General features: G+C 47.8%; 1 protein-coding gene across 1 annotated transcript in view; it reads left to right on the forward strand.

The window, feature by feature from the left end:
* Positions 1-3,837: 3,837 nt before the first annotated feature.
* Positions 3,838-25,204, forward strand: part of coro7 (coronin 7) — a 66,296-nt gene continuing 44,929 nt past the window's right edge. The window contains 9 exon segments of the mRNA XM_055651505.1: positions 3,838-3,993; positions 5,400-5,496; positions 7,807-7,887; positions 8,853-8,923; positions 9,887-10,070; positions 11,624-11,700; positions 12,976-13,026; positions 16,704-16,790; positions 19,812-19,894. Of these exon segments, the coding sequence (XP_055507480.1) occupies positions 3,934-3,993; positions 5,400-5,496; positions 7,807-7,887; positions 8,853-8,923; positions 9,887-10,070; positions 11,624-11,700; positions 12,976-13,026; positions 16,704-16,790; positions 19,812-19,894 (791 nt within the window). The 5' untranslated portion in view covers positions 3,838-3,933.

The following is a 25,204-nucleotide window of genomic DNA, read 5'->3' on the forward strand; positions in this document are numbered from 1 at the left end:
TCCTTCACTTCATCCCTCACTCCAGTCCCTACACCCTCACTCCATCCTGGTCCCCTTAACTGCATCCTTGTACCCCTTCTCCCTCACTCCATCCTGCCCCCTCACTCTATTCCTGCCACACTTATTCTATCCCTGCCTCTCTAACTACCCTCCTGTCCCCCCTCTCTCAATCCCTGCCTCTCTAACGCCGCCCATGTCCCCTCTCTGTCCATCCCTGTGCTCCTCTCTCCATCCTTGTCCTCCCCTCTCCATTCCTGTCCCCCTCTCTCCATCCCTGTTCCCCTCTCTCCATCACACAACCCCACCCCACTCACTCCATTTAATCCTCCCTTCCGGCATCAGGCAGTGCCCAATACCCTCCATCCAATATTTGGTCCTTTATTTACAAATAACAATGGGCAGGAATTCTAGACCAAAGTCCACCCCAATTCTGGAGTCACAAGAGAGAGTAGGTGCTGGAATTCTGAGTCAAGATTGTCCTAGAATATGTTTGATCAGCTCCACTGTAGTATATGTTTACCAAATCTGAGGAAGGACATTATTGCCATAGAGGGAGTGCAGAGACGGTTCACCAGATTGATTCCTGGGATGTCAGGACTGTCTTATGAAGAAAGACTGGATAGACTTGGTTTATACTCTCTAGAATTTAGAAGATTGAGAGGGGATCTTATAGAAACTTACAAAATTCTTAAGGGGTTGGACAGGCTAGATGCAGGAAGATTGTTCCCGATGTTAGGGAAGTCCAGGACAAGGGGTCACAGCTTAAGGATAAAGGGGAAATCCTTTAAAACCGAGATGAGAAGAACTTTTTTCACGCAGAGAGTGGTGAATCTCTGGAACTCTCTGCCACAGAGGGTACTTGAGGCCAGTTCATTGGCTATATTTAAGAGGGAGTTAGATGTGGCCCTTGTGGCTAAGGGGATCAGGGGGTATGGAGAGAAGGCAGGTACGGGATACTGAGTTGGATGATCAGCCATGATCATATTGAATGGCGGTGCAGGCTCGAAGGGCCGAATGGCCTACTCCTGCACCTAATTTCTATGTTTCTATGTTTCTATGTAAGATGTCTGAAATTAGAGGGCATAGATTTAAGGTAAAAAGGAAAAGGTTAAAAAGAAAGAAGAATCCGGTTTTTTTCCACAGTGTCTGGAGTGAGCTGTCAGAGGAGGTGGGAACTGTAAAAACAGTTAAGCACTGGAGGTTGGGTTAATGTGTGCCTCTAATTAAAAAAAAGTCTGTGAGTTAAGGCTGTAACTGCAGACCAGTGAGCCTTACATCAGTGATGGATATGTTATTGAATAGATTTGGGTTTATTATTGTCACGTGCACCGAGGTACTGTGAAAGACTTTGTTTTGCAGGTAGCTCAATGCATGCATTTGGAGAGGCAGCAGCATGGTTTTGTGCGTGCGAAATTGCGTAACACCAACTTGAGTTTTCAAAAGGTGACCAAGAAGTGAAATTAAAAAACTAAAAAAACTACGGAAGCATTCAGCAGATCAGGAATTGGAACATAAATGGTTTCTTGTGCCACAGGTGCTGAGAGTTTCCAGTATTTTTCTATTTCATATTTCCAGTTTTGTTGATTTTCAACCAAAATTGAAAGGTATATGATATATTGTTATCACGCATACCAAGATACGGTAAAAAAAAAGGTAGGCACAGAATGCTGGAGTAACTCAGTGGGTCATGGTTTTGGGTCCAGGCCCTTCTTCAGGTCTCGACCCGAAACGTCACCCATTCCTTCTCTCCAGAGGCTGCCTGACCCGTTGAGTTACTCCAGCATTTTGTGTCTACCTTCGATTTAAACCAGCATCTGCAGTTCTTTTCCACAGTAAAGAAACATTGTTTTGCATGTTATTCAGTCAAATCATATTATACATGAGTACAATCAAACTAAGCATGTATGTAGCAGGTTATGCAAAAGGGAAAGGAAACACGAGTGCAGAATACAGCGTTACTGCTACAGAGACAGTGCAGATATAAAAAAGTGCAAGATTGGAAGATTTGGAATTCATTGCTATCAAGCGAGTGCTCTGTTGAAGTGTATGATAACAGTGGGGAAAAGCTCTTCTTGAGTAGTGGTACATTGTTTCAAGCTTTTGTATCTTCTGCCTGATGAGAGAGTGGAGAAGAGGGAATGACCAAGGTGTGAGTGGTCTTCAATTATGTTGCTGTTTTCCTGAGGCAGTGGGAAATATGGATGGAGTTGATGGGTATAATGTAGACAAAATGTGGCAATGTCTTTGGTTGCAAAATATAGAATAAGAAACTATTCTTTGAAATACTCAGCAGGTCAGGTAGTTACAGATCTAAAACACGAGGAGAATTGAATCAGCAGGGGGCAAGAAAAGGAACGATCTTACAACAGAGGAACTCTCCTCGTACACTGACTGACAATTATTTCACAACTACATCACCAGCAAGTGATTATCTGCCCAATGTGAGGGAGCTTGCTGTGAGCAATTTGGCTGCAGTTCTTGTGTTATAAGAAGATAGTGCAAATTGAATTTAGAGACAGCGTGGAAACATGCCCTTCAGCCCACTGTGTCCACGCCGACCACCCGTTCACTTTCTCATCGACTCCCAACATACTAGGGACAATTTCCAGAGGGCCAATTATCCTACAAACCAGCATGTCTTTGTGATGTGGGGAGGAAATTTTTGAGATGTGTGGGGAGCACCCGGAGGAAACTCCACACAGACAGCAGACAAGGTCAGATTCAAACCCATGTCTCTGATGCTGATTGGCAGTGGCTCTACCTGCTGCACCGCTGTGTCTCTTTCCACTCGGTACTTAAAGTGATCGAGCCTTACAGCATGGAAACAGGTCATTCGGCCCAACTTGCCCGAGATCCCTGTATGTTTTATTTATTTGAGTAGGAAGGAACTGCTGATGCTAGTTTAAACCAAAGATAGACACAAAAAGCTGGAGTAACTCTGTGGGTCAGGCCACATCTCTGGAGAAAAGGAATAGGTGATGTTTCGGGTCGAAACCCTTCTTCAGTCATTTATTTATTTATTTGTCTATTTGAATATATAATGAGTAATATGTTTACATATCTATGTTTACATATCCTGCAACCGCAGGAGATGCAACACCTGTCCCCATACCTCCCCCCTCGACTCCGTCCAAGGACCCCGACAGTCTTTTCAGGTGAGGCAGAGGTTCACTTTTACCTCCTCCAACCTCATCTACTGTATTTGCTGTTCCAGGTGTGGACTTTTGTATATCGGCGAGATCCTACACATGTTTACATATCTGTTGTGCTGCTACAAGTAAGAATTTCATTGTTTTGGTACATATGACAAATTGACAATAAAACACTTGGCAATCAATTTCAGATTTCTAGCATCTGCAGCATTGAGGTTAAGATTTAATATTCAGTCAATCCGCCTGAAACCCCGCCTATTCCATTTTGGACCAAGCCTGTTTAAGAAGGAACTGCAGATGCTGGAAAATCGAAGGTAGACAAAAATGCTGGAGAAACTCAGCGGGTGAGGCAGCATCTATGGACGAAGGAAATAAGCAACGTTTCGGGTCGAAATCCTTCTTCAGACCAAAGATCCTCGAAAATCTTTGCTTCAGACCAGGCCCAAAGATCTTATAGCGGAGGTTACACAAAAAAGCTGGAGCCGGAGCTCTGCTATAAGATCTTTGACCAGCCTGCTCCACTCTGCACGTGACGTTCCCCAAACCACACCCACATGACATAATTGGCCTGCCCACTGCCGTCCGTCATTCAAACATCCACGCCCACTCCAGCCCCCTCCAGTGATTGACAGGTGTGGCTGACGGCGCCGGCGTACGCACGCAACTCGCAGGCCGTCCTAGTCGCTCGCCGAGCCACACCCAGTCTCCACCTGCCCGCCCGCCCCGGGCAGTCGGCGCAATCGCTGACCGAGTGAAGTTGCGGTAACGTAACTGCGGGGCCATGAGTCGCTTCAGGGCGTCAAAGTACAAGAACACGGCGCCGCGGCTGCCGGTCCGAGCGGTGAGTGAGTGTCCGTCGGCAGCAATGTTAGTAGCGGCTGTGAAGGGGGAGGAGGAGGGCAGGGCCAGCCCGCGGGGAGGGTGAGGCGCCCCCTCCAGAGACTGGGCCTCAGCTGAGGGAGCGCGACTCAGTCGCAGGAGCCGTCCTTTGCCAGAGGCCAGTGTGCCGGTGCCGCTGTCAGTGGCAAACTCCCTGAAACAGGTTGCTTTACCATTACACTGGTGTTTATGAGATCTTGCCGTGCACTGGTTGGCCGCTCTCTCCTATACACTGCACCACCGGTGCATGCAGGTGGCTACAAAGCATCTGCAGCCACTCTGTCAGTTTGGAAGGGGCAGTAGAAATAAACGTTTCTCTTTTTAATGGAATGTTGATAGTGTCAAAAGGCTGGAATTCTCCCTTTTGTGCAGGCTGCAAGTTAGAACAGGATCTGCCCTTTATTGTTGATGCATTTGAGATGTATAGACATATCCCCGGCAGAAAGAGGCGAATATATATATATATAACCAACTCTCTTGCATCTAGCTGTTGCTCAGCGAAATTGCTGCAATTTCCTTCCGCTGCGTTTGGTGGGGAGAAGAGAGGAAGGAAGCGGCTGCAAACTGCAAGTCTGATTCGCAGTAGGAACGTACTGAGCAGCGGAGCGCCGTCCGAGGAAACTGTCACCACTCATATGAGTCAGAGAATCTGTGCTTGCACAAGCACATCCCGGGCAAGGAGGGAGGAAAAATGGCAGTGGCAGAGATGTTTAGGTTTATTATTGTCACATGTACTGGGCTACAGTGACAAGGTTTGTTTTGCCTGCCATCTAAACAGATCACATATACCGTACATTGATACAATCAAATCAAGTACAATAGGTACAGTAGAGTACAATAAGGGGAAGATACAGAGTGCAGAATATAGTTCTCAGTATTCTAGTGCTTCAGTTCCATATTGGGGTAGAGGTGAATCAAACAGTACCTTATTTTATGGAAGGACCATTTAGAAGCTGATAACAGAGGGGAAAAGTGTTGGAAGGAACTGCAGATGCTGGTACACACCGAGAATAGACAAAATGCTGGAGTAATTCAGCGGAAGAGGCAGCATCTCTAAAGAAGGGACTCGACCCGAAACATCACACATTTGTTCTATCCAGAGATGCTGCCTGTCCTGCTGATTTTTTCCCTCTGTCTATCCAACTGAGGGGAAAAAATGTTCCTGGGTTTGGTGGTGCAAGATAGAGAGAGAGAATGTGGATTGAACTGGTGAGGTGAGATAACACGTGGCAGGTAACCGAGGTGTGGCTGCCATTCGTGGGTGCGTGGCTCTGATGCCTGAGTTGTGGCGGGAATGAGAGGGGCTGTGTACATGGGATGTTCCACTTTGATGGCCGTCATGGTAACCGTGCCTTTATGCCGCTACAGGACTGGATCAATGGCATCAGAAGCGGCTCTGCCACTTCCTGTGGAAATCACATCAAGTCGAGCTGTGCCTTCATTGCTTTCAATGCCAGCAGCCCAGGTAAATGAACGTTTCAGTGGAGGTGAACACTCGCAATGGCCAGGGCCAGCGGAGAAGACACTTCGGCCTGAGGTCTTAGCCGGTTACAGCAGTGCCTGTGTCCAGCCAATGTGCTGATCTCGCCTGCAATCTCTTGTTATTTGTTTGATTTATTTATGTCACCAGCATTTGTCAGTGTGAAAAAAACACATAAAGTGCTGAAGTAACTCGGCAGGTCAGGCAGCATCTCTGGTGAACATGGATAGGTGATGTTTTGGGTCGGTACCCTTCTTCAGACCAGTGTTGTGTTGTTCAGTCCATATCCCTCTAAACCTTTTCTATCCACATACTTGTATTAATGTCCAGTCATTAATTTCTGGCAGATCATTCCACATACCCACCATAATGTGTGAAAACATTGTCACTCAGAATCCTCTTTAAATATTTCCATGTCACTTTAAATCTATGCCCTCTAGTTTTAGACCCAACTGCCATATCAAAGAGACTGTGAATGTTTATCTTCTTTATGCTCCTCATGATTTTATAAAGATCACCCCACAGCTCCCTTCACTCTAGGGAAAACAGGTCCAGCCTATTCAGTCTCTCCTTACTCGAGTCCAGTCCCATCACATCTTTGTGAATCTTTTTCTAAACCCTTTCCAGTTTAATTACATCCTTCAACTATAGCTCAGTGACCAGAACTGCACACAATACTTCAAGTGTGGTCTCGCCAACAGCTGTATCATTGCATCCTAATTCTTGTACTCAATGCCCAGACTGATGAAGTCAAGCGTGCAAAAAGCTGCCTTCATTATCGTATCTGCCTGTGACACCGCTTTCAAGGAACCATGTACCGGTACCCATCGGTCTTTCTGTTCTACAATGCTCCCATGGGCCCTGCTATTCACTGTGTAACTCCAGCCTTGGTTTAACTCCGACTAATAGATAAATATGACCAATTCTTAAGGAGTTGGTCTCCTTTCATCGACTTTTTGGAATCATGTGATGCAGCGGTACCGTAAAGATTGCTGATTTCAGTTCATGCCGTGGATAGATCTACATCTCCGAATAAAGATTTGAAAATTTCTCTTTTAAGGGGCCTTCTCTCCTATTTCTACTTTCCACTTTTTCTTTTTTTTTTATATACACACTTCACGTTTTTCTATTCTCTACCATCTATTTTTCCTCTTTTTCCCCTTTTTCCCCTTTATTGTTTTCTTTTTCTTGTCTTGCTTACTTCCTTCTCAAAACATAAAACTAGAGGTTGTACATAGAATGGATTACGGTATGACATAGTTGGCACCTAAAATTAGGTTCCACTGTACTGTTTTGTACTGTATTAACTTCTAATGAAATAAACAACAAAAAAAAACACAAAAAACTTCTCAAAATGCGACATATCGCACCTGCCCAAGTTAAATTCCATCTGCCATTCCGTGGCCCACTTTCCAAGTTGATCTAGATCCTGTTGAAATTTTAAATAACCTTCCTCACCGTCCACTGCACTATCCATTCCAATATCATCATTGCTCCTGTTCCCATCTGATTTCCCTGCTCTACACTTGCAGTGGCAGGAGAAAGGGGTTGGGAAGGAAAAATAGATCATCCATGATCGAATGGCAGAGCAAACTTGATGGGTTGAAGGGCTTAATCTTCTCCTGTGTCTTATGGCTCCCACAGGATTGTGGGCACCGTGGGGTGTTACGCCTCAGTGGGCCTGGCCCAGCGGAGGCAAAGTCCACAATGTCTCAGTGGAGAGATTGATTCTCTGCACAAAAAGATCAGCACAAGGGAGAGATTAATCTTTATTGTCCCGCGTACCGAGCTATGTTTTGTATGCTATCCAGTTAAATCAGATGCTAGCCACCAATGCAATCAAATCAAACTTGAACACAGTAGCTAGAGCAAAGAGAAAGATTACAGAATGGCAGTAAATCTACTTTCCTATCTATAAATTCTACATCCATAAAACCCACACTTTATACATAGGAAAGGTTTAGAGGGATGGGCCAGATGCGGGCAAACGGGACTAACTTAGATGGGACATCTTGGTCTATGAAAGATACAGAGGGCAGAATATAGTTCTCAGCAGTTCCAGAGACAACGTCCAATGTCTGCAATGAGGTTACAGGAAATTTGCGATTAGAATTATGAATTTATATGGGAATTTAGGTAAATGTTATCAGTGACGTTTATTTGAGGTTAGCTGATCGAGTGTTAATTTTAGATTAAGATCTAACTTCCGGTCTCTGTAGCAGTGTACTGGGAGTTAGTTTTTCACCCTGTATTCTGAGCGGCTGTCTGTAAATTTTTTTTTTTGGTTTGGCGTAGGAGGTGGCACGCTTGGGATTCTTCCACTGGAAAACGGACGCAGAGACAAGCGGCACGTGTCGGAGCTTCCTTGTCACGCAGGTAAACTTAGACCTCTGTAGGCTGCAGGTAAGGTGGGCCCCTATGTCAAGTTGCAGCTCTGGACTGCGGGGCTGCTCTGGGTATCTGTCGGTGCTGCCAGGCAGCTACTCGCGTTCCACATTAACGGCACAGCGCCTCGTCCACAAGTGTAGGTTTATTATTATCACGTGTACCAAGGTACAGCGAAAAGCTTTGTGCCGCATGCTGTCCAATCAGATCAGATAATGGTCCACATAAATACAATCAATTCAAGCTAAAGTACACTAGGTAGAGCAAAAGGGAAGATCAAAAAGAGTGCAGAATATGGTTCTCAGCATTGCAGCACACCAGTTCCAGGGATAAAGTCCACGGCCACAATGGGGTAGAGGTGAATCGGACAGCACTAGCTTATGGAAGGATATTTCAGAAACCTCGATATCAGAGGGGAAGAAGCTGTTCCTGAGTGTGGTGGTGCACACTTTCTAGCTTCTGTTTCTTCTACCAGACGGGAGCGGGGAGAAGAAGGAATGACGGGTGGGACAAGTCTTTGATTATGTTGGCTGCATTTCCGTGACAACGTGAAGTGTGGGTGGAATCAATGGTGGAAAGTCGGCTCTGTGTGATGGACTGGGCTATTTCCACAATGCCCTACAATGTCCTGTAGTCTTGGGCAGACCTGTTTCCAAATGGAGCTGTGTTGCATCCCAACAGTGTGCTTTCTATGGTGCATCTGTAGAAATTTATGAGAATCATTGGAGACGTGCCAAATTTCCCCAGTCTCCTGGAGAAGTAGAGGCGTTGCTGTGCTGCCTTGGCTGTCGCATCAATGTGGTTGGTCCACGACACATCGTCAGTAATATTTACATAAACAAAGGAGGTGTGGGTAGAGTCAATAGTGGGATGTGGGTACAGTCACAGTGCCCTGTGGGGTGTGGGTACAGGTGATGGTGCCAGTGTGGTGCTGACTCCCTCCTCTCCACCTGCAGATCTGACGACTGACTTTGATTTCTCGCCGTTTGACGACGCGTTGCTGGCAACATGCTCGGCCGACACCACGGTAACGTGCCCACGCAGTGCGGGGTGGGAGGTGGGCAGGCTGGCTGGCAACGGGGGCCCCTTGGGTCAACATGGGGTGGGGGGATCCCCTCGGGCAGGGGGGTCGCTAGGGTTGGAGGGGGGTCTGTGAGGCGGGGGATGGTCTAGTGGGTGGGGGGGGGTGGAAGGGGGTGGGCAAGTACTGCACTCGAGTTCCGCGGGAATAGGAATTGGTCCAAGTCTTGTGTTTAACAACGTAGACAGAAGGAACTGCGGATGCTGGTTCACAAAGAAAGACACAAAGTGTGAGTAACTCAGCGGGTCAAGCAGCATCTCTGGAGAACATGGGTAGCCTGGTGAGTGATAGGTGGATACGGGTGAGGAGGGGGGGGGGGGAAGTTTAATTGGCAGGTTGGACAAAGACCAGAGATGAGAAGACAAAAAGTGTGTGATAAGGATAGAAGAGGAGTGAAATCTGAAGCCAGAGGAAGGTGGTAGGGAATGGGGGGGGGGGGGGATCCAGCAGCTAAGAGTGGGGGAGGTGGGGTGGTGGTTGGCTGGAGGGGAGGGTGATGTTTGCAGGTTCGTAGTTACCAAAAACTGGAGAATGCGATGTTCATACTGTTGGGTTGGAAGTCACCCAAGTGGAATAGGAGCTGCTGTTCCTCCAGTTTTTGTGTCTCCAATAATAGTTGGATACATACGTAATATGGGCTAATTGTGGCAAGGTGGGACTAGTGCGGGAGTTGGGCAGGCTGGCTGGCAACTTGCAAAATTGGGCATCTTGCTCAGCATGGATGTTGGGCTGAAGGGACTATTAGATCTAAAGGAGGGTCCTGACCCTAAATATTAGCTATTTATGTTCTCCAGCGAAGCTGCCTGACCCACTTAGTTATTCTTAGTGTCCTTCTGTGCTGTAGATGGTTGGTCAAAGACCAGAGATGAAGACGAGGTTTTTTTAACGCGGAACGTTTTCTGTGAGCAGGTGAAACTGTGGCGACTGGAGGACGCAGGGACGGAGGTAACGGCCGCGCAGAGCACTGCGCTCGGACCAGAGGCAGCGCCCGTGGAATGTGTGCTCTTTCACCCTTCCGCTGACGGGGTGTTAGCGAGTGGAGCGGGCAGCGTGGCCACAGTGTGGGACCTGGTTCAGCAGAAGCCTCTGGCAGGTGAGGTGACTACGCCATCAAACGCATCTCGATTTCTCCGTCTCATTCCTGGCGTGGTAAGGAGGAGAAAGTGGGTCGACTCCATCTCACTGAAACAAAGAAAACCCCTCGGGGTTTCACGGACCGCACGGGAGAATGTTGCCCTGGCTGGAGGGCAGCTGGAATCTGGGTGCTCACCACAAGGTTCAGAGCAAGACAGGATTGAAATGAGCTGTTCTTTCGCACGCGGTGTGGTGAACCTGGGCAACAAAGCTGGTGGACATAATCTCTGAATATTTGTAATGAGGAGAGATTTCTAGACACCAAAGATATTAAAGGGTTAAGTCAATTCCTTTACTCCAGAGATGCTGCTTGACCTTCCGAGTGACTCTAGCATTTTGTGTCCATCTAAAGGGTTAAGTCAAGTTGTGTTTACTATCCTATGCACGTATAGTACGAGGCAGCACAGTGGTGCAGCAGTAGAGTTGCTGCCTTACAGTGCCAGGGTTCGATCCTGACTATGGGCGCTGTCTGTGCAGAGTTTGTACATTCTCTCTGTGACCACGTGGACTTTCTCCGGGTGCTCCGGTTTCCTCCCAGACTCCAAAGATGTATAGGTTGACTGGCTTCTGGAGATTGTCCCTTGTGTGTAGGATAGTGCTAGTGTACGGGATGATTGTTGGTCGGGGCAGACTAGATGGGCCGAAGGCTCTGTTTTTGTGCTGCATCACTAAAGTCTAAAGTAAACTGTGAGGTAGGGTATCAGCCGTTGAGGTTGGGTATCTGCAAGGGCCGAATGGTCTGCTGCTGCCTTTTCTCCATCTCTGCAGCACTGCTTGTGACTTTGAGCTGTCCCGAGGTGTTGTAAAGGTGCAACACAAGGGGTCATTTATCCACAACAAGCTGCCATCAGACGCTGTGATTTTGTCAGTGTTGTGATTTCTGATTCCCTATTGTAACAGTCTGGCTGAATAGTGACCCTGGCCCAACGCTTACTTTACATGGGTTCAAGTTTATCGTCACATGCTCGAGGAGGGTGAGGTCCAGGTGCAATGAAAGAACGTGCTTGCAGCAGCACTGGCACAGGGACATGGACTCAACCCAACACACAAAAGCAAATTATTCATACATTATACATACATTATACTTAAAAGGAAAGGGACTGTAAAATTACAAAATATGCAAAAATATAATTACAATACTAAGTACATGGTGTTGCAAGAGATGATCATAGAGTTCCATTACCGAGGTTGGATTAAGGTTGTGCAGTTGGTTCAAGAACCTGATGGATGTAGGAAAGTAGCTGTTCCTGACCCGGTGGTGTGGGACCTCAGGCTTCTGTACTTCCTGCCCGACGGTAGCAGGGAGAAGAGAGCACGGTGAGGATCCTTGACTGTCTGCGGGGAGAGGTGCCCACGTGTTCTGCCTCTGGCCACAGCTGCCGTGGTTGATGCCCGGCTGTGATTTTACCCCATCGCCCCCTGCCCTCAGCTGCTTTGCTCTCGCCCGCTGCATCGCCGTGTGAGACATGGCTGCAGTGGTATCTGTGCCTCACTACTTATCTTCTCTCACAGCTCTCGGTGACCACGGGGACCAAGTGCAGAGCCTGACCTGGAAGGGGGATGGCTGCCTGCTGGGCTCCTCCTGCAAGGTGAGTGTATGGAGGGAGGGGCCGGGGGCTCAGTACAGCTCTGCTCATGGGGCCTCTGACAGATCCTCCAGCCCCGTGGGACCAGCGGAGGTGTCACAGCTCAGGGCAGCTCTGACATCCTTCATCTTGCACTAAATACTTTATTTGCTCATTCTTCATGTGCACTAAACATCATTCCCTTTATCCTGTATCTGTACATTGTGGATGGCTTGATTGTAATGATGTATAGTCTTTCCACGGTCTGGATAGCGAGCAACAAAAAACTTTTCACAGGTACATAAACTAAACTAAACATATCTGAACAAGGCACAGCTCGGGCGCTACACAGCTCAGGCGCTCCAGTGCTGAGCACCAGGTATTGTTGCAGTTGAACAGTAACCAAAGGGGAATCCATCAGCAGACACAAGGAACCGTACGTGCTGGTTTACAAACAGAAACACAAAGTGCTGGAGTAACTCAGCGGGTCAGGCAGCTTCTTTGGAGAACATGGATAGGTGGCGTTTTGGGTCAGGACCCTTCTTCAGATCATTCCTCCAGCACGTTGTGTTATTTTTATAAACCGACATCTGCAGTTCCTTGTGTCTCCAGCCGTTTTTTTGTTTCTCATGATGGTAGTACCTGTGGTCTCCAGTCACTGAAGTTGCTGCAAAGCCACGTGGCCAGCAGAGGGCAGTGTGAGCTGTTGCGTGGGCACCCGCTACTCCCACCGCCCGCCACCAGGTGGCAGCCGTGCCCCAACTTCCAGACCACCACTGCCAACAACACCCTCCCCAACCTCACAACACCATCCCCACCCACCTTCCCAGTCCCCACCACACCCCCAGCTCCTGGACCACTGCTACCAGCTACACTCCCTACACCTGCACCACACTCCCGATCCCCACACCTCTGCTTTTCCTCTGTAGCTGTCACATTATGTTCTGCAATCTGTATATCTTTTTGACTACCTGAGTCAGCCCTGGTTTGACTACTCTCATGGCACAATCTGCCCACTTAACAAAGTTCTTCCCTGTGTATCAGTGCATGTGACACCAATAAACAAATACAGCCAACACTCCCCCATTCCTCTCCCTCACCCTGCTCCCTCTCTCCCACCTCCGATGTCTGTCCCTGTCACTGTCTCTCCCTGCCGCCCTCTCTCATTTACCCCCAGATCCTGGACAACCCCCTTCTCCTCCACCGCCATCCACCGTTCTGTTTTCTGTGTGTGTTGAATTGCACTGGTGTTACTTGGCCAATGCCTTCCTAACCTCCTCTCTGTGACTCTCTCCTCAGGATAAGATGCTGCGGGTTTTCGACCCAAGGGCCAAGTCTTCAGCGGTGCAGGTAACCTCCCTCGCTCCTGGCACGCGCATGGAACCTGCTGCCCCAGAGATGGGCACGTGGCAAAGCTCAGGCCTTGTGGGGTGGGGTGGAGTGTGCTTTGCGAAAAGCGTGTCTGTGCGTGTGTCTGTGCGTGTCTGTGTGTGTGTGCCCTGCCCAGTGGAACAGTGATGGCTGCCAACCAGACAGCCACTGATTGTCGATAAACCTGACATCTATGCTGGATGCACTGGCAGGGTCTCAGTGCTGTAATGACTCCCTCTTTTCTGCCCCCTCTGTTCTTGCACATCTTCTCTCTCTCTCTCTCACCCCTCTGTTTTTCATTGCCATCCTGCACACTCTCCCCCCCCCCCCCCCCCCCCCCCCCCCCACCCCCCCCCCCAACCTGCACCGCTGCTCTCTCCGTGTGTGGTCTGAGGTTATGGGGGAGCGGAGGGAGTGGGTCAGTTAGCCAACACATGCCTCTAACCCCGTTCCCTGGCTGTGCGGTGCAACGTCCTCACCGGCTGAGGTGTCACAGGGCTCTGGTTGCTGCCGGGGGAAGTATTGCCATGGTAACGGGCTGCGGGAACAGGCTTGGCTGCCTCTGGAACGTGTGGTATTTTGGCTCTGCTTAATCTGTTCTTCCTGTATAAACAGCCCAGAGTGTTCTGGTGCCTGTGGCCCCTCCCCTCCCCCAGGCTGGTCCATCGAAACCGAACCGCTGCCGTCCTGGAGATGCCACGGCCTCACCACCTCCCTCTCACTCACTCACTCACTCACTCCGAGCTGCCTGATGCGACCTCGCCATCACCATGACCCCACCGCTCGTGGCTCTGCTGACTGTCTCCCTCTTTGACAGATTGGGTTAAGTCGGGTTGTGTTTACTGGATGAGGTGCAGGAACAGTGAGAGTCCTGCCTGTTCTAGCACAAGCACGAAGACTCAGACTACACACAAGCACAAGGAGAGCAAAGCAACTGCAGGTGCTGGTTTACAAAAAGTGCTGGGGTCATTTATGACTCAAGACGGGTCTCAACCCGAAACATCACCCATGCTTTTCCACCAGAGATGCTGCCTAACCCGCTGGGTTACCCCAGCACCTTGTGTCTATCGCTGGAGTAACTCAGTGGGTCAGGCAGCAGTACCGGGAGAACATGGATAGGTGACGTTTCGGGACGGGACCCTTCTTCACACATAAAACACAGGCAAATCATACATAAATTATGCACATAAATAAGCATGAAATGTACATAAATTATACATGAATATAGACCAATATACATAACATGCACATAGATATACATAAAATTGCAGAAATTACATAAAAAATGCATAAAATTATCCAAGACATGGAAAGGAAAAGACCAAGATATTTGTGCAAAAACATAGTCCAGTGTAGTGTGCGGTTGCTGAAGGAGAGTCAGGGTTGTGCATGGTGATTTTTATCCCTGCATTCTCCACTCTGAAGAAAACTAAATCCCAGTTCAGTTACTATTCAGTTTCTGAAGGAGATAATAAAGATGAAAGAACATACAGGAACAGACAATAGGTGCAGGAGTAGGCCATTCGGCCCTTCGAGCCAGCACCGCCATTCAATGTGATCATGGCTGATCATCCACAATCAGTACTCCGTTCCTGCCTTCTCCCCATATCCCCTGACTCCGCTATCTTTAAGAGCCCTATCTAGCTCTCTCTTGAAAGCTTCCAGAGAACCTGCCTCCATCTCCTTCTGAGGCAGAGAATTCCACAGACTCACAATTCTCTGTGAGAAAAAGTGTTTCCTCGTCTCCGTTCTAAATGGCTTACCCCTTATTCTTAAATTGTGGCCCCTGGTTCTGGACTCCCCCAACGTCGGGAACGTGTTTCCTGCCTCTAGCGTGTCCAAACCCTTAATAATCTTATATGTTTCAATAAGATCCCCCTGATCCCCGTCGCCCTTCAGCCCACAATGTTCATGCCGAACATGATGCGAAGATAAACAAATCTCCCCTGCCTACACATGATCCTGCTCCATATCCCTCCAGTCCCTGCATATCCTTGTCTAAAAGCCTCTTTCCAGGCTCAGGAACAAATTCTGTTATCAGGCATCTGAACGATCCTTCCATAAGCGAGGGTACTGTCCGATTCACCTCTACCCCATTGTGGACATGGGACTTTGTCTCTGGAACTGATGTGCTACTATGCTGAGAACTATATTCTGCACTCTGTATCTTCCCCTTTGCTCTATCTATTGTACTTGAGTTTGATGTGATTGTATTTATGCGTGGCATTATCTGATCTGATTGGATAACATGCAACACAAAGCTCGCCACTGTATCTTGGTGCATGTGACAATAATAACCCCGGCCTAAGGAGAGTGTGGGTGCGGGCAGAAGGCGGGGAGTGGCGGAGGGGGAAGTGTAGCGGTCTGTGCTGGTGGTCTGTGCCGCGGGGAATGTCCGATGGGATGGGCTGGCTCGGGGCCGATGCCCCGGCTGTCAGAGAGCCGTGTGTAACACCGGATGCCGAGTGTCAGGGGAACAACAGCAAGAAGCCGTCACCAGGCTGCTGCCCAAAGTTTACTTTCTCTCTATCTCTGAATCAGTTTAAAATAATGCAGTGGGAGGCTGCTGTCATTAATCCCGCGGACACTGAGCCGCCTGCCGTTAGCCCGAGCCTCCTCGCACAAGACAGCCCTGCTCTGCTCATAGTTTGAGAACAGACTGCAACAGTCAGTCTGACCAAGTAACAGGGGCCTCTCAGTCTTCACTGACTGGTGCAAGCTTCTGTCAGCCTTTCCGAACAAACACCGTTCTGTTTACCTTGCACCTTCTGTGTAAAGGGATCACATTGGGAAAGGAAACAAGCAGACAGACCCAGGCTGGTAGCGGAGACTGAAATCTGGGTCGGGAGTTTGAAGTGTACCTCTGGATCCACAGTTGCTCCATTAGATGGGAGGTAGACATTTTAAACGGACGACACAGCGGGTAGTGCTGCTGACTCACAGCACCAGGGACCTTGGTTCGGTCCTGACCTCAGCTGTTGTCCTTGTGGAGTTTGCATATTCCCTATGTGACCACGTGGGTTTCCTCCGGGTGCTCTGGTTTCCTCCCATATCCCAAAGATGTGCAGGCTGATAGGCTAATTGGCCCTCTGTAAGTTGCCCCTGAATATGTGCGGAAAGGGGCGGGGGCGGCTAAAGAGGAGGAATAGCGGGGAAATAAAATGCGAGACTCGGAAATGAGATGTGTATACGAAGGAGGAGAAAGGAGCAGGGTGACTGGGGAGGCGGAAGGTAGTGTGAGAAATGTGTACGTGCTTGGGTGTGGGTGAGGAGAAGTGGGGATGCCACTCAGCTAATGCACAGACCCCCAGCAGAGCAGTGTGAGAATTAACAGAGTGCCCGGCACGAAGGACCAGTCCATGATCGGCAGGCTGCCAGCTCTGCCAGCGGGCATTCTGCGGGCATCTTCTATCACCTGGGAAGGGAGGAGGTAGTGACCGGTCTCTGGCCTGCTGTGTTGGGAGGGAGAGGCTGAGAGGGAGGGGGGCGGACGGAGGGAGAGACTGAGATGGAGGGAGGGTACTGGTAGGGAGGGGGAGGCTGATATGGAGAATGGGAGGAGGATGCGAGGAGAGAGGAATGTTGGTGGGGGGGGGGGGGGGGAAGGTGGGGGCAGGGTTGTTTCATATATGTAATAAGTTCTCTGCTTTCTCCAGTCTGTTAAAGGCCATGACAACATTAAGGATTCGCGGCTGCTCTGGCTGGGCGTACTGGATGTCGTTCTGTCGTCTGGCTTCAGCCAGGTAACTGGTGCTGCTGTTGTATGGGGGAAGTGAAGGAGATGAATAGGAGTAATGAGAGAAAAGGCAGTGACGTGTAAAGCCAGGGGGAGGGACGTGGGGGAAAAGGAGGAGGGCAGAGGGGAAAGAACGGGGTGACTGGGGAGGTTATGGGGTGCATCGGGGGATGAGTGTGGGGGAAACCTTTCCCATCCACGTGCCTGTCTAAATGTTGTTGTTGTTGTACCTGCCTCAACCTCTTCCTTTGGCAACTGGTCCTGTACACATACCACCCTCCGCACATCTTCGAGGTGCAGTCAGGAGTGGTTCCTCTGGATGGCCCTCATTCTAAAGCAGTGTCAGTGGGTGCGTTTGGCACTGAAAATTGTATGAGAGGATCTTGATATGAACAGAGAGATGGGACTGATCAGATGCCTTCTGTGTTAGTAAGTGAAGTCATTGATCCAAGGCAGAAGTTCGAATCCCACAGTGGGCTTTGGGAAAAATTGAATTTGAGTAGTTAAATGAACCTGAAATCTTTTAAAGGTAGACTGGCAATATAAAAGTGTTGGATTGATGTAAAAAACTGTCTACTGCACAAATATACTTCAGGAGAGAACATTTCAGAAAGATATCTCCGTAAAAGACCCTCTAGGAAAGAGTTATCTAACTTTGGTAAAATTTCAGCTTCAGTGTGAGAGCGATAAACTTGGTGTGAAACTAGCATTCAAAACTAGTACAAAAACAATTACAAGGACATATTTGGCATAAGAGAAGTGGTAAAAGAGATTAAAGAGTAAACCGGCAGTTTGGCATCTGAAGACATTTAAGGAGACATTTCATAAATCTCTGCAACGATTTTCCAATGAGAGAGCAAGGCGCTACAAAGATGCTTTATCTTCATCAGCAGCTAACAGGATGATAATGATAGTATCAAATTGAAAAATAAACATATAATGTGAAGATTAGTGGCCAGCTAGAGAGTTGGGATATTTTTAGAAACCAGCAATGTATGACTCAAGGAATTCTGGAGAGAGATGATTAAGGGGAGGAAGTACTGTATGTGATGTTGGTGTTTTATTGTTGTTTCTGGTACCGAGATACAGTGAGAAGCTTTGACTGCCTGCTATCCAGTCAAAGCATACCATACATGAGGAAAATCAAGCCCAAAACATCTCCAGAAAATGCTGCCTGACCCGCTGAGTTACTCCAGCACTCTGTGTCCTTTTGTGTAAACCAGCAACTGCAGTTCCTTGTTTCTACATAACAGGCAGGATAATTGGCTAGTCTTGGGGTCGGCAGTGGGTGAACAGAGGAGTGGAGGTGGGGCAGAAGTGATGGACGTGCAGATGGAGGCAGATACGATTGTGCTGTTTAAGAGGCTTTTAGATAGACACCAAATAAGTCTGCCTAGGCCTACCCAATCTCCCATGTGCAAAACATTTGAACCCCCACCCACTCCCAGACTGACCTTTCTGTTCTGGGCCTCCTCCACTGTCAGAGTGAGGCCCAATGCAAATTAGAGGAACAGCACCTCATATTTCGCTTGGGCAGCTTACCGCCCACCCGTGCTTTCCCCCTATCTCCCCATGCCTCCCCCACCCTTTAAAGTAGCTCTTTCTTCCCAATAACCCTTTCTGGCTTAAGCCCTCCCTTCACCACCTCCAGTTTCAATTCCATTTGGAATATTTCGGAGGACCAAGAAACCAAGAACCAAGAACAAGAACAAGAACCCTAGTTCTCCGACTAGTTTCACTATCTTTCTGATTAATTTTACTGATTGTATGCCTCGTTGTCACCTTCCCCTCGGCTAACAATAAACCAGTCTACATTTCCTTATCGTCCGTTTTGATCTGTCATTTTCACACCTTACCAGTCCATATTTCTAGTCTCCCTCTCCCCTGACTCGGTCTGAAGAAAGGTCTCGACCCGAAACGTCACCTATTCTTTCTCTCCAGAGATGTTGCCTGTTCCGCTGAGTTACTTCCACATTTTGTGTCTACGGTGTAAACTAGCATCTGCAGTTCCTTTCTACACTTTTAGATAGGCACACGGATGTCAAGGTTTCAAGGTCGGTTTATTGCCACGTGTACCAATTAAGGTACGGTGAAATTCAGATTACCATACAGCCATACTAAAAAAAAAAAGCAACAAGACGTACAACTACATAAAAGTTAACATAAACATCCACCATAGCAGATTCCCCACATCCCTCACTGTGATGGAAGGCAATAAAGTCCAATCTCCTTCCTCTTTATTCTTCCACGGTCAGGGCAGTCGAACCATCTGCAGCCGGATCGAAACTCCCCCGTCGAGGCAGTCGAAACTCCTGCTGCTTGAAATCCCCAATGTCGGTCTCTACCAGAGTCCGGGGGCTCCGCGATGTTAAAGTCTCGCAAGCTCCCACGGTTGGAGCCCCAAAGATGATCCCCAGACAGGGATCGCGAGCTCCGTGATGGTAAGTCCCGCAATGGAGCTCCCGGACGATCTCCAGCAAAGGCCGCCGACTCCACGATGTTGGGTCGCAGTGCGAACGGAGATACGATATGGAACAAATCACATCTCCGTCGAGAAAAGAGATTGGAAAAAGTTGCCCCACCCCCACCCCTCCAAACACACAAAACAAGCTAAAGAACACTGAAACACATACATTTAACACACATAAAACAGACACAAAGAAGGAAGGGACAGACAGACTGTTGGCGAGGCAGTCATTGCTGACGCCACCCGGTGGATATGCAGTCAATCGAGGGATATGGATCACGTGTAGGCAGAGGAGATTAGTTTAACTTGGCACCATGGGTGACAGGGACATTGTGGGCTGAAGGGCCTGTTCCTGTGCCGTACTGTTCTGTGTTGCTGAAGTGCGATGGGAGTGTTGGAATCTGGATCTGCTCTAACATCTGCCCCTCACCTCTACACATCTGGGAGGTTCGGCACACAGCATCAACCTGCGGCCCGTGCCCAGCCATGCATGCGGTGCGTTGCTGGGCAGCGGCTCTGGGCCATCCTCACTCATCTCCTCTGCCCTCCGTGTCTCCACAGATGCGTGAGCGACAAGCCAGGCTGTGGGACGTACGGAAGTTCACCGCGCCTCTCAGCACCCTGACCATCGACACAGCTCAGAGGTGAGTGATGTGTTCATCCTGACACACCCACACCAGGGTGGGTATAACATTACAACACAAGGTAGGAGCTCCTGGCTTGGAGGTAATATGTTGACCTGTATATGGGGAATGAGAACGAACAGACTGGATAAATGGCTGCTCTTGCAATTGGCAGAGGGGTAGAGGTGGGGACAGATGCGACAGACGTACCTGGGATGGGGGAGAGGGTTGCACATGAGTTCACTCTGATACATCGACTGCTGGGGGGGGACGCAGATACGATAGTGCATTTGGGAAGTTTTAGATGGGCATGTGGATATGCAGAGAATGGAGGGATATGGATCACGTGCAGGCAGAGGAGATTCGTTTAACTTGTCGTCACGTTCAGCATGGACATTGTGGGCCGAAGGGACTGCTCCTGTGCTGTAATATGTTCCATGTAAAAATCATAATTGTTTCCTATAGTCTCCTCTGGCAGCTCATTCCAGATACGGACTGGTCACAGACTTCCAATCAGAAAAGCATCCCCCACCACCACCACCACAAAGTGTATCTGCAACAGGTAGATTGTTGAGGGCGAGTCAAGCAGGCAGAAGGGATCAGTGCAGCACAGGAACAGGCCCTTCGGCCCACAATGTCTGTGTCGTACATGATGCCAAATCCCCAGGCAGTGTGTTCCATGCCCCCACCACCCTCTGGGGTAAAACAAAAAACAAAATTGCCCCAACCTCTCCTTTAAACCTTGCCCCTCTCACCTTAAATCTATGCCCTCTAGTCTTCTACCCGAGAGGGAAAGAGTCTGACTTATCTACTCTATCTGTTCCGCTCATCATTTTATAAACACCTTCTAGGTCTATCCTTGGCATCTGATGCTCCAGAGAAAACACTCCAAGATTTTCCAACCTCTCCGTATAGCTAATGCCCTTTAATAGGGCCAGCCTGAGCCCCTGAGCCTCATCTCAATGCATTGCACCCTCCACAAACACCCGCACACGCCTGGCATTTGCTACAAGCAGCATCAGGCTTTGATGATTTGTACAGTTGAATAGCCTTCTGCGTTGCTGCAGAGAAGAAAACACATTTGGCAAGAAAACATCAGAAAGCAGGGCCTGAAGAAGGGTCTCGATCGGAAACATTCCCTTTTCCTTTTCTCCAGAGATGCTAACTGACCCGCTGAGTTACTCCAGCATTTTGTATCTATCTTCGATATGAACCAGCATCTGCAGTTCCTTCCTACAGAAATAGGAGCAGGAATAGGCCCCTTAAGCCTGCCCCTCCATTCAGTGTGATCGTGGCTGGTCAACACTGCCCTCATCTCCCCTCTGTTGTGCCATTCCTCTATTCATCAATCTATCAAATATTCATTCCCCCCCTACTCCCGACTTTAAATACTTCTAACGATCCAGCTTCCACCAGCCACTGAGAGTTCCACAGATTTGCCTCCCTCTGTGGGGGAAAAACATTCTATGTACCTTTTCACTTTTAAATGACTGGTCCCCATATCTTGTACTTATGTCCCTGTTTTCCAAGTGAGCTTTTGCATGACAGTGGATGAAACCAGTAACTGAGTCATTGTGAATACATTTCACAGTAATTTTGGAAACTTCAAGTATAAATGAAAACAACCTTAGTTTAGGAGTAAAGAATAAACCATCAGTCTCAAACTCTGCGTACTTGACCCTGGCCGCCTCAGCAACACCCACAAAATATTTTGTGCAACAAATAGTTTCGCCAACACAAGTCTTGTCTGTTGTGTGGGTCTCAATGCCACAGTCTGATCAATACTTTCCACCGCCACAACAATGCATGCCCACCTTATCCAGTTCAAGATTATTTTGTCTTGTTGATATCTGTGGAAGTTTCAGATCAACCCAACAGCAAATTGTTAAAAGTTTCAGAATTAACAAAGCTGACAAAACCAAACAGAGAATGTAGGCTGTTTATATTGGGACAAAAATATTTAAAATGGAAATATCCGTTCAGACGTATGATGAGCAACTGTGTGAAAGGTTGCAGCCTACACACACACGCCGCATGTGCACACACACACACACACACACACACACACACACACACACATGTCGCACACACACACATGTCGCACACACATGCCGCATGCACACACATGCCGCATGCATATACACCCACACACACACACGCACACACACATGCCGCATACACACGCACACATACGCATGCACACACACCGCATGCACGCACACACACGCCACATGCGCACACACACACACACACACACACACACACACACACCTGTTAAGTGTCTCAGATTTCTGGTACAACTCATGTATTTTGGGAATCTTGAGCAAGGAGGTGGTATCTTGTATGTTTATCTGTTCAAAGAAATAACTCTGTGCAAAGTATCCCTGAGATCCTGTTTTGAGCCTTGATGTTGATGAATGATTATCCCGGTCTATTGAATTAATGTGCAGCCGAATGAATGAACGAGCCTTCAGGGGTTTTCTTGGTAAATCGGCTCCGGGCTCTCATTTGAATACAATTTCATCTTCTACAATTCTCCGTAATTGAAATATTTCCTGTTTGTGTATTACATAAATTAAAATCTTTCTGAATTTAAACAAGGTTACTCGGTTACAAAGCATTCTTCTTCAAAAAGAGAAAAGGAAAATCCGACGTTAGGGTGGGGTGAGCGGGCGTATGGAAGGGCAGTGGGATACTAATCCGCTTTGTCACTTCTTCGTTAGTTCTGGGGTTTTTCTTTTTTCTTTTTCGTGTCTTTCTCGAAATTCTTTTCTTTTTCTTTCTTTCCTTTTTTTCCTTTTTTTTTCCGATTTAGTTATTAGTTTATAAAATGTTAACATTGAAGCAGTATGAAAATTGTATAACTGTTATGTAGATTTCTTTCTCTTTGTACAATTGCTTCTAATAAAATAAATATTTTTAAAAAGAGAGAGAAAAGGAGAAACAAATTAGTTTAGTTTGGAGATACAGCATGGAAACAGGCCTTTCAGCTTACTGAGTCTCTGCCGACCATCGATCACCCGTTCACACTAGATCTGTGTTATCCCACTTTTGCATCCACTCACAACACACTAGGCGCAATTTACAGAGGGCAATTAACCTACAAACCCAGAAGTCTTTGGGGATGTGGGAGGAAACCGGAGCACCTGGAGGAAACCCACGTGGTCACTGGGAGAATGTACAAATTCCACACCGACAGCAGCCCAAGGTCAGGATCAAACCTGGGTCTGCGACGCTGTGGGACAGCAGCTCTATCCGCTGCATCACAGTGCCATCCGTCTGATGAATTCTAAACGTCTTTGAGGTAAAGTGTGGGCAGTTCCCAAAAACATGTTAATCAGCTGATTTGTGCTCCTCTGAGCTGGAGGGGTAATATCAGATGAGATATCAACTCTGCTGCCACCTGCTCCCTCAGGTGAGTGGAAGGTCACATGACTAGGAAGATGTCTGGTTTAAAAAAAAAGATACAAAGTGATGGAGTGTTCTGTTCCCTCCTGTTTACACACCTCGATAAGATCAGTCCTCAGCCTCCTGCACTCCAAGGAATAAAGTCCGAGCCTGCCCAACCTCTCCCTGTGGCTCAGGCCTTCAGGTCCTGGCAACATCCTCGAGTGCTGACAGTCTTCCAATCTACCCCTTTGCTGTTGTTGGACTTTTTCCTCTGTAATTGCAACTCTACAACGCTGTAACATGATACTCTACATTCTAGTATTTTTCTCTCTACACTTCCTGTTGTGCTTGTGTTTGGCTTTGTTGTACTCGTGTGCAATGTGGTCGGACTTGACTGGATAGCACGTAAGCAAAAGTCGACTACCTCAGTACACATGGCAATAATGAACCAATACCATCGGGAGGTGATCCCTGACTCTGTCCTATTTTGAATGTGCCAAAACTATGTATTGAGATTAGTTGGCAATTAGCTCTGCCATACATTGAGAGCGCTAATCTTTAACTAATTTTTATACTGAGATTGAGATGTATCTTGGTCATTCCCTCCCTCTTCTCTGCTTTGCATTGAAATTAGGATCAGACCCATGAATAGCGCAAATATCAAACTTTTAGGTTTATTATTGTACGTGCACCTAGGTGCAGTGAAAAGCTTTGTTTTGCATGCTCTCCAATCAGATCAAGTAATGCTATATGCAAATACAATCATGTCAAACTCAAGTACAATAGGTAGAATAAAGAGGAAGATACAGAGTGCAGTATATAGTTCCCAGTATTGTGGCGCAGCAGTTCCATAGACAAAAAAAAAAGACATAAGTGCTGGAGTAACTCAGCTTGCCAGGCAGCATCTGGAGAACACGGAAGGGGACATTTTGATATTCTCCGGAGATGCTGCCTGACCCACTGTTACTTCAGTACTTTGTTTTTTTTTTGGTATATCAGCATTTGCAGTTCCTTGTGTCAACAATTTCATGGACAAATTCCAATATCCGAAAAGGATTAGAGATGGATTGGACAGTACCATAACTTGTGGAAAGACCGTTCAGAAGCCTGATAACAGAGGGGAAGAAGCAGGTGGTGGTGCGCACTTCAAGTCTCTGTATGTGTTGCCTGCCCGGAGCAGGGAGAAGAAGGAATTGTCAGGGTGATCAAGTCTGAAGATAATCCATACCTCTGTTTTTTTCAGTCATCTATGATCCTCTAACTCTATTAGAGTACTGAGAATAGAGAGGTGGTGTAGGAAGGACCTGCAGATGCTGGTTTAAACCAAAGATGGACACAAAATCTGGGGAAACTAAGCGTGACAGGCAGCATCTCTGGAGAGAAGGAATGGGTGACGTTTTGGGTCGAGACCCTTCTTCAGAAGTTCAGCGATGCTGCCTGTCCCACTGAGTTACTCCAGCTTTTTGTGTCTATCTTCGGTGATGTGGAGGTCTGTTCTGACCTCCACATAGACTCGGTTTGTACTCGCTAGAATTTAGAAGAATGAGGGGGGATCTTATAGAAACTTACAAAATTCTTAAGGGGTTGGACAGGCTAGATGCAGGAAGATTGTTCCCGATGTTGGGGAAGTCCAGAACAAGGGGTCACAGTTTAAGGATAAGGGGGAAATCTTTTAGGACTGAGACGAGGAAAACATTTTTCACACAAAGAGTGGTGAATCCTTGGAATTCTCTGCCACAGAAGGTAGTTGAGGCCAGTTCATTGGCTATATTTAAGAGGGAGTTAGATGTGGCCCTTGTGGCTAAAGGGATCAGGGGTATGGAGAGAAGGCAGGTACAGGATACTGAGTTGGATGATCAGCCATGATCATATTGAATGGCGGTGCAGGCTCGAAGGGCCGAATGGCCTACTCCTGCACCTATTTTCTATATTTCTATGACC

This window comes from Leucoraja erinacea, chromosome 20 (assembly GCF_028641065.1).
Source record: "Leucoraja erinacea ecotype New England chromosome 20, Leri_hhj_1, whole genome shotgun sequence".
Taxonomy (NCBI): domain Eukaryota; kingdom Metazoa; phylum Chordata; class Chondrichthyes; order Rajiformes; family Rajidae; genus Leucoraja; species Leucoraja erinaceus.